The sequence below is a fragment of the Perna viridis genome, chromosome 1 (genome assembly GCF_037379345.1).
Source record: "Perna viridis isolate PV_CMFRI_1.1 ecotype Kerala chromosome 1, ASM3737934v1, whole genome shotgun sequence".
NCBI lineage: Eukaryota > Metazoa > Mollusca > Bivalvia > Mytilida > Mytilidae > Perna > Perna viridis.
This window is the reverse complement of record NC_142445.1, coordinates 41,469,991-41,486,838: the sequence shown is the minus strand read 5'-3', so window position 1 is coordinate 41,486,838 and position 16,848 is coordinate 41,469,991. Positions and strand designations below refer to the sequence as shown.

The window sequence follows — 16,848 nt, the reverse complement described above, 5'->3', positions numbered from 1 at the left end:
ATAATTATGCATTTCATTCAGTTGTTCAATGATTTTTTTTCATTTAACAAAGCACTTAAAACACCCCAACCCTCCTAAATGTAACTTGTAATGCCAAAAAATAACAGAGTATTCAGTGATCCCTCTCTCCCATTTATTACCACAGTCCAAGAGTGGTTGTTTATGCATTTTGACCTGTAGAATAATAGCATTGCTTCTATGTACCTATAACCTATAATTGTTCAGACTTCATCAAGTCTCAATCCCCCCAGTACCTACCTCCCATTCATTACCACAGTCAGGGAGTGGCTGATGATGCATATCCACTAACTGTCTACAGATATCCTTCAATATCAGAACATTTTCTTTGGCTAACTCTATCAGAAGGTCATATGCAGCAATTCTTGACTCTGTATTTCTGCACCTGATGAAAAAATGTGTGAATTCCTAAGTCTATTTCTGTTAAAAGACAAAACCACAGGAACAGTTGATGAATGTCTCACTTCAACTACATGATTTTTTCACTGTAGGGTTAAAATCCAGGTATCTTACTAAGGGGATTAGACATGAATAATCTTTAACTTTGGTTATACTTGCAGATATCTTAAAAGAGCTATATAGTTTCAAAAATGACCCTGTTACAAATATTTTGGTATTTGACTACTGAAAAATGTTGATTAGTTTTTGCTGACTTAAAAAGCATTTTTTATTCAGTCACTTAATTCATACAGTTACTTCATTCAGTACATATGTTGATTTAAGTCACTTACTTAGGATTAACTTCAGCCAGAGCGGTTTCTCTTTTGGCTTCATCCATACTGTCCATCATGATCTTAGACGCAGGAAACAAGAAATCATTCAGGAGGTCAAATACTAATGTTCTACCTAATAAATCAAGAGAAAGTTATAAATATAGACTTATTTAATGATTGTTGTCATGTTTTTTTTTTGTTGAGTATCCAGCAAGTAATTTAAGATGAGTTGATCTAATGCTGGAAACAAAGCTGTTTTGTGTTTTGGCTTTAAAAGATTTTCATGCCCATACAAGTCTCGGAGGGGGAGGGATATTGTTTTACCCTCATCCATTTGTCCATTTTTGCATGATAACTCTAAAACATTTGCATCAATTAAATTTAAAATTTGAGAAAGTGTGTATATATCAATAGAGGGAAGCTCCCCCTTCTTTTTTGAAAAATTCCAATTTTTCGTTTATGAGGTATTGAAATTTATCCGTAAAAAGGATGGTGCTTTCCAGTTTTTGCACAATAGCTCAAAAGACAAAATTACATCAGATAGATGGACCAAAAAACCTATTAACCTCCAAACATTGTTTGTGGAGGGGGAGGTATAATCATTAATACATACATTCAAATGTTTTATCTACTATTTAAGCATATTTTAGTATTTCAGAGTTCCTTGATAAGGGTCTTTTTCCTTACCAAATTCTTCTTTACATACACCATCACAAGTGAAGAGAGTTTTAATGAGTTTAAGGTGGCCAGCTATCAGTAGATTATCAGCATCAATCAAGTCAGGGTTTGAAGAAATCTCAAAGTTCTTTAACCAAGCTATTTCATCATCTAACATGTTAGATAAATCTAAGGATAACTTATTCTGTTCTGGTTCTGTAAAGAGAGATTATTATTAATAATAATATAGAGACTGTGTAACCCTATCAAACTAAAAACAAAACAAAACAAAACAAAAAAAAAAACAAAAAAAATAAACAAAAAAAAAAAAAACAGCTAAAGCTGCATCTTTGGGATTTTAATGACAGTTGAGAAATTTACCACAATTGGTGCCATTCTTTAAGTGGTTACTAAACCAATTATATGCAAGTTCAGTGAAATGCGTTTTTGTTTTCAGTTATTAAAAATGAAACAATACATATTATGCTTTTTCCTCTGACTCAATTTTTGTTAGTGTTACAATATATCTTCATGTTTACAAAACAAAAGTTGAACTGAGATGCAAAACATTTAAAATGAACACTACATGCCTTTGCCCTGACATGTTTTTCTTTTCTACTAGTCTAGTAAGTAGCCTTAGATATTTTTCTATGAAGCACTTACCTGATAAGTTTTCTAATAATTTACATCTCAAGTCAAAGTACTGAGAACACTGAAGAATCAACCTGAAGAAGCAAAACAAATGATACAACTTTAATACAAGCAAAATTAATAATCATAATATAATTATGTTTTTTATCTCATACATGCAGATACAATTATATGTATTGGAAAGACATTGTCTATTTCCTTTTGTACAAAGTGTACAAAAAATGTAATTGAGCAACTTGAACTGTTCAAGTTACTAATATCCCCTTTTTTCACCATGAATCTTTACACATGCAGAAATTCAAAGGGAAATCCCCGAGGATTCTGAAAAAGTCATCTGAATAGAAAGTAGAATGGAGTGTTGTTAGATCCTGTTTTGTTTTGAGATGTCCACACACAGAAGAGAATATAAGCCTTGAGTTAGACTTTCAACAAGATAAACACCTTACCATTGGCTATCACCTCAGGTTCATACTTGTGTTATAAAGAGACAGGTTTACATTAGTTTTAAGTTGGACTTCAAACAAAATACAAACAATTGATCTTTGTCAAGCACCTTTGGTATGCGCTGACAACACCCATGAAAGGAGGTAAGCCTCGAGTATAACCTTCAACTTGATAAATTACCTATGACTTGTGTTGGCGACATCCACAGAAGGGAGGTAAGTCTTGAGTAGACTCTTCATAACATGAAATGATGAGGTGTTGATGACACCCAGAATGGGAGACAAGCCCTGAGTAGAACCTTCAACATGCTACACCTTATCTATAATACACAATTCTATACAGCTAAATGTGCCACATGTGATAATCATATGGTGCTCAATTCATATGATAATAAACATATGACAGACATATGATTATCATTTGTTAATTATGGCTAGGAAACATTTGAGAATGATGGGTTAATCATATGTTAACTAAACCATATGAGAGTCATATCACACTCACTTCATATGATTATCATATGTTGCAAACCATATGATTATCATATGTGGCACATTTGGCTGTGTACTTTGTGATCAGGATACTTAGAGTGGGGTTAGCCTCAAGTAGATTAACACCTTACCTATGACTAGCACCTCTGGTTTGTGTTGATGATACCCAGAAGGGGAGGTAAGCCTTGAGTAAAACCTTCAACATAAACTGATGTGGTGTTTGCTGCCCTGTGTCTGATGATAATGTAGTCTGACTAAGTATAAAGAACTGTTCTAATGCTGAGTTTCTAATGTCTGACTGAGAACAACCAACTAATATATCTATGATGAAATCACTGATGCAGGGTAATGTGTAAAATGATGCTGTAAAGAAGGAAAAAGATAAATGTATAATGGTGGCTACAACTACAAAAAGAAAGAATAAAGAAAATAACACCAAGGTTATCATATAGAGTGAAATGACTTATACTAAGGTTCTGAGAAGTGAAGGTCAAATTCTACTTGTCCAAAGGGCAACTTAAAATTCATACATTTTTTCATACATATCTATTAGCCCTATAAAACAAGTGCTGTTTAAGTAAATCCCTGTAAAATGCATGTTGGATAAAAACTACACTTTTTTTCAGCATTTTCAAATTTCCAAAGTTTATGAAAAGAACAATCAGATCAAACACTAAAAATAATCAGAGTAATTATTAGTCCAGTATCTGGACAATATAACCCCACTTTTCAAAAATGATAAAATGTAGAAAGGTAAGAATGTTGAAGAAACAAAAAACAAAACCCATTACAACCTAAGTGAGATTTCTTTCTATCTACTCTGGAAATTTTTTTTTACAAAAGCTGAAGTTCACAAATTCTGAAGTAAACATTTAATAAAAAAAATATCAAAACAATAAAAACTCAATATTGACAAGAACAAAGAAAACCAGGTTTGAGTCTGGTTTCATAAAACAACTCAATCAATGCTGCCATAACTAAAAATTAAAACAATTAGTTCACTCAAAATTGAGGAGAAACTGAAGAATTCAAGAAAAAAAAATCAATTTGAAAAGTTTTTTTTTAAACTGGACCCAAATTAGAAAGGGCAATGAAATCTGGTGATGAAATCATCATTATTACTTACCTATTAATTCATTGCGGAGTTGTAAACAAGTAACAAGGATTTCTAAGGCTTCTTTGGCTATAGTACAGTCCTGAGAGGATATTATCTGTTGACGGATACAGACACCAGCATGTAGACTCTGAGAATCACTATCACTATTAGTACTCCCTGTACTCCCTGTTAATATGAAAACAAAGTCCTGTAATGCAGCTGTTTGTCTTCTATCTAACAGCTTTAGCTTTTAAATTTAATATTTTGCAATATTTTTTTACTCATAGCAAAAAAGAAATTTTATTTTAAGTTTAAGCACAAATATGCCAATATCCAATTATTCTTAAAAAATGACAGTGTGATAAGATCAAATACATGTACATCCTAGGAAATCAAAATGACAGTGTGCTAAGATCAAATACATTACATCCTAGAAAATCTTACAGCCAGTCTTAAAGGTCTGTGTCAACAAAATACTCAAGACAGACAGACAGACCAACAAATGGAGAAAAAAAGTGCCTAAATTACACTGAAGCATGGGAATAAAACAAATCTTTCAACTGATAATGTTGACCACAAGGGAGCTCTGGGATTAAAGTTAAAACATCCTGAAGGAACAGATAATGCTAGTCACAATAATGACAAGAGTTGCTTCCCTTCATAGATACAGCACATTTTCATGAAAATAGAGGGTAGGAGGTATTTTTTATTACCGTTTTAAAAATGTTCAGTTTGTTGTTCACAATGTTCATAACCATTAATAGAAGATGGAAAGGGAGGTATCTGTTTATTTTATTGGTGTGACAGTTAAATAATATAACTACATTCAACAGTGCAAATCTGCAAATGATGCCTGAGGACTTGGGTTTACAAGGTTTAAACAAATAAAACCCTTAAGTTTGGTTACCTCATTTAATAGATATTAGACAACAATCATATTCCTTCATGCAAATCTACATATAATACCCAACCTTCCAATAAAATTTCATCAAAGTCCCATGAACTGTTCAGGAGTTGTGGACATCGGATGATAAAGACAGATAGGAGAAAGGATGAATTCTATATGCCCCAAAACACTGTTTGCAAGGGGGTATTTTATCTTAAACTTTAGCTACATGTAAAATCAACAGAATGAGCTCAACTGCATTCCAACTAACCACAACCAAAATAAGACAATTTACAGGTAACAGGTTTTTATAACCTACACGTTTTTTCTGACGCAGTTGGTATAGTTTCGCTTTTTAACCTTTGACCTTAAGGACACTTTTCTATGGAAATGCAAGTCACCTGATCACAATTCTGTTTCCCAATTGGCTAAATACTGACAACTTAGTGGTGTTCGAACAATATCATAAACTGAAATTGTGCGCCATGTGTTATTTTCTTGAATGAAATGTAGAAACTTATAAGTAAAAAGAACAAAATTTTACTGCGTCGGTTATCTTTTTCTTAAAGATAATACTTGTTTTACTTACCAGTGCTACTTTGTCTACTTCTAACACCATACAGGCTATTGGAACTTTCTATAATTGGTTGAGATGATCCCAGGAGGTGAAGCCTACCAGCAGCCGCCGCCCATGTCACTCTCATAAAACAGGACACAGTCTCTTTAAACTCATGAACACCCATGGTCTGTTGAAAAAAATTTAGAACACATGTATTCAATACTCAAGAAATTATGTCATAGAGACATTGATTTTCCTTTCCAAGTTGAATTCTTTGCCAATCATTTATATAACATAAGAACAATTTTCAGAATGCATTTGAAGCAGTCAAAAAAAAATTCCAGAATCCACATTTAACAGTCAAAAATCCAATTATTATTGAAGGAATCAGCCATTACTGTCAAGATCACCATTTTGTCAAATGGGCACTTAAGTAAATGTTTTAAGTCTTGAAGAATACATGTTCCCATAAAATTAATTTGTGTGATCATCTACTTTAAACTTACTTGCACAGCATGACTTCCAGCAGAAGGTTTCTCTACGATGATAGTTAAAGGTTGTGTCAGAGACGGAGGGGTCACAGGCACACTAATAGCCCCAACCTTAACATCATCAATTGAAGACACAGATCCAAGTCCATCCCCAGTCACTGTCTGTCCACATAATAAAAATCTAGCTAATTGTAAACAAATTGAATAGCATCCTTGTCGTATAGTATAATTTATATCTGTTGCCAAGGATTCCGGTTGAAGAACATTCACAACTAATTGCAATCCTCCAGCATTGAGAAAGTCTTCACAGAAACTTTGAGCACTAAATCTACTCCCTATATCTTGTGTTACTGGCATTAGCTTGCTACTAAGTACCTAAAATTAAATGAAATTGGTAATTAAGTGTAAGTTTTGTAAAAATCAGGCAAAATGGAAAAATCAGAAACATGCATGTCAAAAACCCACTGACCTGACAATATAATTTTGCTCATGGATGCTTTCGGTATTTTAAAAGACCATTATTTGGTCTCTGCAACAGTGGATTTGCTCATAAATTTTTCAATAATACGTTAGAAATATTTTTTTGGCAGTTATCTACCCTTGAAATGTTCATTTTCAGTGCATTTCAATAAAAATTAACTCAATTTACCAAAATGATAGGGAATATTTTGTCTTTTTTGCTTGATTCTGATGGTGTAAATAGTCAAATTAAACGTTCAATACCAAGTTTTTACCCACTGCCTAATTCTAACAACTACTGATACTAAATTTCTAGTCATACACTAAATCAAGTTAGAGGCAGAATTTTTTTTAGAAGCACTTGGCATACTAAATTTGACATCCGTACCATATTTACCAACTTTATTGACATGTAATTATTATATTCATTAAGTAGTGAAGCTTTATCTTTTGTCAGGAGATAAATTGAAAAGATTCATTATTGTTGTTTTTATATTTTCTAAATCTCAATATAAAACTATCAATATTGATATTACCTCTAAATTATACAGAACTCTGAAGGCAGACATGTCTTGGGATTCACTATCAAACAAGGATTTAAGAACATCTTTTGGTGGTAATTTGGGACTTGGTAAAGGAGTTGTCTTTCTTGGACTAGTTCTAGGACTAATATCTTCTCCTGATCCAAACTGCTTTCCACCCTGGAATGAAGATACGAAGATTTGCAAAATAGCATGATTAAAAGTAACTTTCAATTACTGTGAAGGTATTTATTTTTGTGGTTGCTAAATTTTGTGAAATCTGTCAAGTAAACATGTTTGCGGTATCAAAATACGATTAGTGTTTTTATAGTATTAAAAATCAATTTCCCAGGTATTAATTTTCATGCTTATCTGTCCACCATGAAAATGTCAAAAATAAGTACACTGCGAAAATTAACACAGAGCTTACAGTAAGTACCATAAGCCACTAAAATATACTATGAATGACTACAAATAAGATTTATTCCTGATTTCTATTCATCTAACATTCATTCAATTTCAAGTAAATAGCCTGACATGAAAAAGTTACAATTGCTTTCATTAATACTAATACTACTAAAAATGGAAAGCAATGTCCTGCCTGACCTTTGAACTGATAGTATCTAACACATCAGATATCCCTTGATCTGTAGGGATCAACATCAATAGCTTCCTAACTCTTGACATTATCCTGAAAAATATAAAATAAATACTAGTCTTTATATGAATAAGGCAGTGGATGAAACGTCGGACTAAGTTCATGAAATCCAAATTATACAAGCAAAAAAACCAAAATACAACAACAAAGAAATAATAATCCCGACAACAACAACAACAAAGAAATAACAAGCATTCTGACAGTATTGCTGATGCAATACAGTGTCCCCTTTTAGCCTTTGAACTCATTGCCCTTATGAGATTTTTTTTTATATATGTGAACTAACAATGGATGGTGCTATTTTTTAACAATCAAGAGAAAATAACTCTTGAACAGCAAAAGCAAATTCCATCAAAATCAAACCTGAGCTTCAATTTACAGTAGATAATAACATTTTTGCATTACAGAAAGCTGCATAAAGACATTCTCTTCCTATCACCTGGAAAGTTGAAAAAAAACTTTGTTATTATGAATTAAAGGGCAAATAACTCTAAAATGACAGCAGCAATTTGCATCAAAATGATGAAACATAAAATTTTATGTAATTTTCTATGTCAAAGGGTCATAAGTTCTCTATAAACCATTTTGCCGCAATAACATTTAAATTTAATTTGTAACTTGTCATGATAAGACTAGCTAACAAATATGAAATCAATTGGATGCGGCATTACAAAGAAAAGTCTGGAAAACATAAAATTTTATGAAATTTTCTATGTCAAAGGGACACAACTTATGTAAAAATCGTTCAACCGTAACATCATTCGAACTAAACTTGTAACTTGTCATGGTAATACTATATACCAAATATGAAATCAATTGGATGAAGCATTACAAAAAAAAGTTTGAAAATCATAAAATTTCAAGAAATTTTCTATGTCCAAGGACCATAACTTCTGTAAAAATCATTCAACCATAATGTCATTCGAACTTAACTTGCAACTTGTCATGATAAGATTATATACAAAATATGAAATCAATTGGATGATGCATTACAAAAAAAAGTCCGGAAAACATAAAATTTCATGAAATTTTCTATGTCCAAGGGCCATAACTTCTGTAAAAATCGTTCAACCATAATGTCATTCGAACTTAATTTGTAACTTGTCATGATAAAACTATGTACCAAATATGAAATCAATTGGATGAGGCATTACAAAAAAAAGTCCGGAAAACCAAGTGTGACTGACGGATGGACTGCAAACCTAAGTCCCCTTTGGCACTTGCCAAAAGGGGACAATAATAATCAACAACAACAAAAAAAAAAAAAAAAACAACAATAACAACAACAAAGAAATAATAATCCCGACAACAACAACAAAGAAATAATAATCCCGACAACAAAAACAACAAAGAAATAATAATCCCGACAACAACAACAACAAAGAAATAATAATCAACGACAACAACAACAAAGAAATAATAATCAACGACAACAACAAAAAGATAATAATACCCCAAAACAACAATTTTACAATTCATTGTCATATTAAACACCATCTTCTATACTTCCTAATGACCATTATATTACAGATATTCAAAACTGAAAAAATCAATTAAATGTAAGAAAAATGTGCATTTTGGCCTTAGAGGCCCTTGAATTTATTTGCAGTGCATTTAAGTGAAGATATAACTCAATTTACCTTAAAAGATATGACAAAACTGACCTTTTAGTTACATGTAATATCTCTAGATGGAAAAAAAAGTGAAATTAAACTGTTAAAAACCTCTTATTCATCTTGATTCTTAAATAAAAAAATACTGCAAAACCTGTCTAAAGTGAACCCTATATACTCTGAAAACCTGTCTAAGCCAGACACTGTCAAAAGCCCCTTTAGATCTGTTCAAATTTTCTTTTTAACCTTGATAAACTAAATACCTGTTTAAACCAAACCAATTTTAGTTCAAAAGGAGTTCAGTTTAGACAGGTTTTACTGTAGTATGTAAACTGTTTAATATTTACTTGTCTGTAATATACCACAGCTTACAAAGTCCCAAAGTCTGTTTGGAATTACTTGTTAAATACAATAATAGCCAATCATACTGGTTGAATGATTAAAGAAATACCACGGACCCAAGGAAAAAACTTTGAAATGATTCTCTCCACAGTTTAAGGTTAGTAAGTTTCAAGTTAACATTCTCAGCAAAAAGGTATTTTTTGTCAATAAAACATTCACTAACCTAGGTTCATCCAGGTTGGCAAGTTGGTAAAGCATCTCAAAAACTTGTCCACCAACAGCCATTACTACCCCAGGTAATGTCTTTTCCTGAAAAAAAAAAATGTTTGTATTCTTGAATAACTAACTTTCTTTGCAAAAGGAAAAAAGAAAAAAAGGTGAAAAAGCTTATGTCACTTCAAACTGCTTTTTGGTTAATTGCATACCCATGCAAATCAACAACAAAAAATGTACTTACAAATGCTGGAATTCCTTCTTCATGGATAGATTTGTGCTTTAAAGAAAGATTTTATGCTTTAACAATAGGGCATTCAATCTAAATATTTTTTTTTTATTTTGCTTTTAACAGTCCCTATTTTTTTTAAATTTATGTTGATGATTTTGAGATATAAAATATGACACAGAAGGTGCCAATTTTGACATTACTGTTTTGTCAGCATGGTATAAATGTTTCCACAGAACCATAGTAGGGAAAATGGTATACCCAATTATTATAAAATGAAAGTTGTCATTTTTAAAAAATTTTTAAATCCATCAATAAAATACCTAATCAACATTTAGTATTAGAAAATCCCATACTTGGTCAAATACACAACCATAAATGGAAATAGTTGTAATAGATACGTAAATACACATTTTATATAAGTGAAATGAAATGTATGTCACAATTAGTCTGAGCATGAATAATATGGAGGCAACTGATTCAGCGAACAATTAAGTACCAGTCTTTCAGACAGAAGGTGATTCATGCATGTCAAACACCAACCAAATTAAGTTTTATTTCTTGTTCAAAACAGTTACTGATCACATAACCAGTCTTATTTATTCATTTGGTTGTTGCACTTCTGAGGTGAAAATTATACAGATTGTACATGAAATTGGTACTTTGCAAGAGTTATTGTTCTTGATTTGGTTTCATTTGGTTGATTTTAGTGGGAGATGAATGTATCATTTTCTAAAAAGTGCAGGTCTGAATGCAGAAATGATTATCGTTATCTGAATGTATAGCAAATGTAGCCTGAAAAATCATCATTTGTTTGGTGGGTTTTTCTTCACTATGAGTCACTTTACCATTTGCAGTGTCTGAATTTTATGTAGACGGATACTTAAATGAGTTCACCTGACAAAAGAGAGATGATTTCCCCCATTCAAAATATAGAGAAAACTATGATTTCTGCAAAATTTTCCTTTTCTGGCATTAATTTTCATATTTGAACTATGCAAGGACTGATAATGAATCACATTAAATAATAGTATGTTTTAATTTTCAAGTGAGACTTGTACAGAGTCTGTGACAGGTATTGTAAAAGGTAGATAATAAGAGCAAAATTCATTGTCTCATTCTTTCTTAATGTAGCTTGCTAACCTGTTCCAGGTCAAAATTCTGCTTGGAAGTTGGTGTCATGGGAGGCTGAAATAATGAAAAAGTCAAAACACTATTTATTCTAATTGCAATTACAAATATAGAAAAAGAAAACATTGACATCACCTGAATATCTGAAAGATATTCAATTCTGGCAAAGCCAACACGGTGAAGCTGTTTTCAAACTGATCATATTAAAAAGGACATCAAGTAACTCTAAATTCACTAACAAATTGTATCTTATATTTGTAGAAAGGTCTAACAACTAACAATCACATGAACACAGCCATTGGCATTATATACTACAAGAGCCCTTAATAAACTCTGACTACTTTTAATCTCATAGTATTTTATTTGAATGTAAGTTTTTTATTACATAAATATTGTATTTCATGCTTTATAAGTGTTTTAAAAGCTAACCTGGGACTGTACAGACACTGGTGTGGTTAATTTGACAATTACTGTCTGGTTATCTTCAAAGTCTAGCTGGCTGAGTAACTTCTGGTCTTTCTTTGTATCAAGCTGAAAGAAGAAAGAAATGTTGATTTGTTAAATGGCTAATCTTCAACAAAGCACCCAGTAATTACATTCAAATTTATACTAAAAATGATGCTTCATCAGTCAATTGATTGATTGATTATAATTTAACATCCTTGGCTTTAAGTACAGTATAATATGTGTCATTCATTTAATACTGTAGTATATTAAAAATGTTGAAAATAAAATTTTGAATTTTATGTTATTTTCTTCAATGTGTGTTGTATCAGTAAAGCTATGTTACTACTGACCATTTTTTCATTGACTATAATCTGTATACTCTCTGAAGCTTTCTTCAATCTGTTGGCACACTTGTTTCTCACTGAAGTTAGGGTCTCATTACTATGGCACTGAAATAACAATTCACCTTGTCTATATACCATGGCAAACAAAACTGTATGGTAACACATTGAATACTTTAGTAAAAAGGGTACTAAAATAAACCTTTCTTAAGACAAAAATTCACTTTCACCTTTTTTTTTTCATTATAAATCCTTTAAAAATTATTAGTTCAAAGTTTAGGACACATTGGTAGTAGTAATACTCACTGCATCATAAAATTGAAAAACTAACTTTAGTGCCCCACTAAAATACAATGTGGATAACATATGTTAAGTGACCACCAACAAAATAAACAGTGAATCTGCAAAGTTGCTCCTTCTCTGTGTATACTTGTAAAAGAACAAACACCACACTGGAGGTTTTGACAGGGAGTAAAATAAATCCAGTTCTGTCATCATTAAAATCAAGACACGTTTTCAGTAATCAATAGGAATTGGGATTTAAAAAATTGACATGCCTTTATGTTATCTTGGAAGCGTCTTTATGTTATCCATGACACATCCTCACAAGCGAACATAAAAAAGGTCAACACAAAAAACTTGAATGTATTAGAAACTAACACAAATTCATATGACATACCACAAGCATAAAATCTTGTTTATTGGATTCACAAGTAACATATAAGTTGATCTGATCTCCCTGGAATGAGGCACCATGAGGGAGTATTGTTCTAGGAGTATGATGTGATTCCTCTACATTGAGGACATATACCTCAGCTATCCATAACAACCTCTCTATATTCTGAAGTTTTATAGATCTAAAATAAAATCAGGCATAGCACAAATTAGATGTTCAATGTTTTGGATTATAGGAAAATGTGATATCATTGCATGTCTTTAAAAAAAACACACAAATAATATAATAGACAATGTTTCTAAATGACTTTTTCATACCTTGATGTCATTTCCAAAACAGAATAATATTCACTAAACTAGACAAAATGATGAGGGTTAAAACTATACTTTTCTTAATGAAGAGTAATTTTAATTGTAATAATTGACGAACAGTTCTTTCTTTGAAATAGCACGCTGTATGATGAATTTTCTCTAATATGATTTATTTTCTAATTCCCATCTCAGCGGTTGGAGAAATCTGACACTAACCCATAGCAATATAATTACCTGCAAGGCAGTGGTATAGTAGACACTAACTGTACAACAGGAGCTGTTAAGGTTTTAGTTGCAGATGATATACACTGGGCTAGAACTGTACCTCCGATACCTATCATAGCATTCTGGTGAAAAAAAAACCAAAAAACATTAGATTATTTTAAAAACTTCAGGGAGCAAGTTTACAACACCCAAACTATCATATAGTCAGAAACTGAGGCCATGAAAGCTTTTTGGATAACATACCCGATACACATTAGAAGCAATTAACCAACTAATACAGGGTCTTTAAAAATGACATTACGGCACACATACAATTTGAAAAAAGTACATACAATTTTGCAAATATAAAATAAGAACTTCAATAAGTAAAGTATAATCAAAACAGAAATTCTAAACTCTTTTCCTACTTTACACATACACTTGAAATTTCAGTTAACATGTGAAAGAAGAAGTATTTTAATGTAAGACATGAATTATCTCCCTTCTAAATGTTACCCTAAATTGATATTATGTTCACTTAACAACAAATTATTCCTTGTATTAGTAATAGGTTATATTTTTAAAAAATCATACCTCTAGCCTGTCATAACATTCTGTGATAAACTTCTTGTGTAAAGACACAGGATCCTGTAAAAAATGTTAAATTGTTAAAACATGATAAAACAAAATAAATTGTTCATTATCTTCAGAGATGACCAGTGTTGAACTATACTTATATTTTCTTTATTAAGGAGGTAGACACAGGGTAAGGGACATAACTCATGAAATCAGTGATATGTTTATATCGCATTCAATTTCGCAAAAGTCTTTCAAGCTTTCACTTGAAATAGAATGAAATCAGTCCAAGTTACCTTCATGCTTATATGAGATTGTTGTAAAATGGTGAATACAAATGATTTTTAAGAGTTGTGTCCCTTACCCTAGGTCTACATCCTTAAAATAATTATCAATAAATGGAAATTCAGCATGTGAAAAGAAGTTATTTTTCTATCTTTTTATAAAGTTAAATTAGCATACTTGTTCAAATGAACAAAAAATGCAGACCAACCTTTTTCAGCCTTGGTGCTAGGTTAGTGTAGGAAACTGTCATTAACAGTTGAATAGAGATATTGGCAATGTTTTCATCAGGTGTATTGAGACAAATATCCCAGATATAGTCAAGGCCCATCAGCTCTGTCTTCTCCACAATCTGAAATACATAAATCTTTGTTAACAATAGCAGTCTTTCCTCCCATTGTTGGCTGGAGGTTACTGGAAAATGTTTATTAACAAACACCATTAGAATTTGGGAAATCAGAAGTAAAGCAAAGAATCTGGACTTCTAAATACAGAATTCCACAAATTTCTGAAAATATCACATTCTTTTCCAATATTTCACCCATGAGTTGAGAGATACAGATACTTACTACAGAAATGTTATTTCAAAATCACATAACTGACATCTATAAAGTTTTCAGTACAAAGATATATAATGTTCAAACTCTTATCAACACAAATTACATACATATACAAATTCAAATATTTCAATTACCAATTTATTTCCTTCAGGTTTCAATCTGTGTTCGTACTTGTTTACATTTTCAAGGAAACTTTTAAAACAAGTAAATCCTGAAAAATAAGTAGAAAATAATAAATATATGAATGACATAATTTCAACTCATGTTTCACGAGATAGACTAAATCATTGCAGCAGTAAAAAGTCAATCTAGGGACAATTTACACTCATAAGATGATGTCGCAAAGTGCTATGTATAAGAAAGTACATACATATATATATATATATATATATATGAAGTTAATGTAGCAAAGCATTTTGTAGTAATAATTAGCAGTTAAAAAGTACCCTTATCATGTTTACAAAATACATTCTTGTTTAAAGTTGGTTTTACAAACTTTACCTTTTTCACTGAGTTTCACAGGATCTAGTTTTAGCAGCTCTTTTGTGAAGAGGTTACTTTGAGTGTCCATCTCCAAATCTGGTAAACCTTTAGTAAACCATTCAAAACAAGTCTGGAAATATACATGTAAGTTTAACATATAGATTCTCCTCCAGTAATGACTGGTTCAAATTATTTCCCTACTTGAGATGGTAAAATTAAAAGCTTTTTTGATTTTGGATTTTACCATAGAAAGAGAGAGAGAGTGGAGAAATAATTTAAATGAAGAATAGGCTGAAGGAGAATTAGTTTCTCCCATGAAATCTGTAGAAAACTGTGTAACATGTAAAATGGTGGGAAAACTCTCGCAGAAATTTAATCACTACCCAGTGTTTAAAAAGGCACATGCATTTTTATTACCAGCAAAGAATGGGACAAAAGGCTTTTTAATAAATAGATAATTAAAACTGAAATAAGTTAACTTGGAATGAAAGCTTGTCTCAAAAGAAAAAAAAACATATAAAATAACTAAAAACAAAATTCTCTAGCCCGACATTCAAAATGATTTTTCCCCCATTTATGAACCAAGAAAAACAAACTAGCTCCATAAAGTAAATTCAAGACAAATAACAAAGTTAATGAGTCTATCAACTGTTTCATACCTCTCTGTCCCATTCACAAACTTCAGGACTAGCAATCAATGTTCCCCAGATGTCTCTAGCTCTATTGCATGGTAAATATAGAGCTCCCTCCTGTAACATGTACTGTAGAAACATCAAGTGGGTGTTCACCATCTAAAACAAGACACATGATACATAACTTTTCACTTCTTCATCAACAATGAACATAACAAATTTTATGTACAAATTATTTTATGACTGCCACTTTTACTATTTTAATGGATGGTTTGAAAGTTGAAAATGCATATTTCTCAAATCTGAACATATACATGCAATTACATGCATGTCAATTAGAGACTATTGGCATGCTCTTCACTTTCCAGTATAAATATTTTACATAAGATCCTTTTAAGGACTTTATGAAAATGTGATCAATCGAGGTTTTTTTTATATGTTTTCAGATTATAACTTTCATATCAAACCTTGCAATATATATTTTATCCACAGTAAAAAAAACCTTGTTTGTTCTTTATCAAAACAAATGAATGCAAAAGAAGAAATATTCATTTATAATTGACGACACATATCAGGCCCACATTAATGCAGAATCTACCTCTGAGTGAGCATATCTCCCATCAACAATTGTGTCTGGTCCAAGTTGTCCATCTCCCACAGCTCCTGCTGCCTGTTTGTGACATTTCACCAGACTATGGGTTACCAGCTTTATCACATCATGGTTTTTATTTAAATCATGCAAAATCCCCTAGAATATAATGCAATACAGTTACAAGGGTGCCTAATTGAGATCATTATAGAATTGATAGTTTCCACAAATAATGGAAGATATTGCAATCCACTAACTTTTAAGTACTGCAATTTCAAAAAACCAGGCAGATCTCAGTATAACAATGATTCACTGAAAAATGCATCCTCTACTTTTATGTTCCTGATTAATTTTTCCCATGGTTTGGAAAAATTGTAATTTTTGAAAATGAAAATTTATACACTTTCTATTGAAATTTAGAGTTATCTTTCCTTCATAGTGTATTCTATACAATTTTTATCTGCTATGGATAGAACAGCATCAGGGTTATTATTTCTGTTATCTCAATCCAAAACTGAAATGAATTATCTGGTTTTCTTCTACGATGAATTTCTCCCTACCAGATTCTTATAAAC

The 16,848-nt window shown here is 31.4% G+C and overlaps 1 protein-coding gene across 5 annotated transcripts in view; it reads right to left on the bottom strand.

Annotated features, from left to right (window-relative positions):
- The window catches only part of LOC148628803 (ubiquitin carboxyl-terminal hydrolase 24-like), a 49,957-nt gene that overhangs the window by 20,973 nt on the left and 12,136 nt on the right, over window positions 1–16,848 (bottom strand). For 4 of the 5 annotated variants that reach the window (XM_088594700.1, XM_088594707.1, XM_088594716.1 and 1 more), the window contains exons 16-38: window positions 16,283–16,432; window positions 15,712–15,843; window positions 15,071–15,182; window positions 14,704–14,780; window positions 14,221–14,361; window positions 13,746–13,799; window positions 13,182–13,294; window positions 12,640–12,817; window positions 11,970–12,068; window positions 11,602–11,703; window positions 11,185–11,229; window positions 10,057–10,092; window positions 9,823–9,908; window positions 7,593–7,677; window positions 7,002–7,166; window positions 6,022–6,381; window positions 5,546–5,702; window positions 4,101–4,256; window positions 3,106–3,337; window positions 2,052–2,113; window positions 1,419–1,604; window positions 750–864; window positions 259–403 (exon numbers count right to left, since the gene is read on the bottom strand). In XM_088594700.1, coding sequence (XP_088450826.1) covers window positions 259–403; window positions 750–864; window positions 1,419–1,604; window positions 2,052–2,113; window positions 3,106–3,337; window positions 4,101–4,256; window positions 5,546–5,702; window positions 6,022–6,381; window positions 7,002–7,166; window positions 7,593–7,677; window positions 9,823–9,908; window positions 10,057–10,092; window positions 11,185–11,229; window positions 11,602–11,703; window positions 11,970–12,068; window positions 12,640–12,817; window positions 13,182–13,294; window positions 13,746–13,799; window positions 14,221–14,361; window positions 14,704–14,780; window positions 15,071–15,182; window positions 15,712–15,843; window positions 16,283–16,432 — 2,988 coding nt within the window. The remainder of the gene's footprint in view (window positions 1–258; window positions 404–749; window positions 865–1,418; window positions 1,605–2,051; window positions 2,114–3,105; window positions 3,338–4,100; window positions 4,257–5,545; window positions 5,703–6,021; window positions 6,382–7,001; window positions 7,167–7,592; window positions 7,678–9,822; window positions 9,909–10,056; window positions 10,093–11,184; window positions 11,230–11,601; window positions 11,704–11,969; window positions 12,069–12,639; window positions 12,818–13,181; window positions 13,295–13,745; window positions 13,800–14,220; window positions 14,362–14,703; window positions 14,781–15,070; window positions 15,183–15,711; window positions 15,844–16,282; window positions 16,433–16,848) is intronic. The other variant, XM_088594726.1, reaches the window with a different exon arrangement.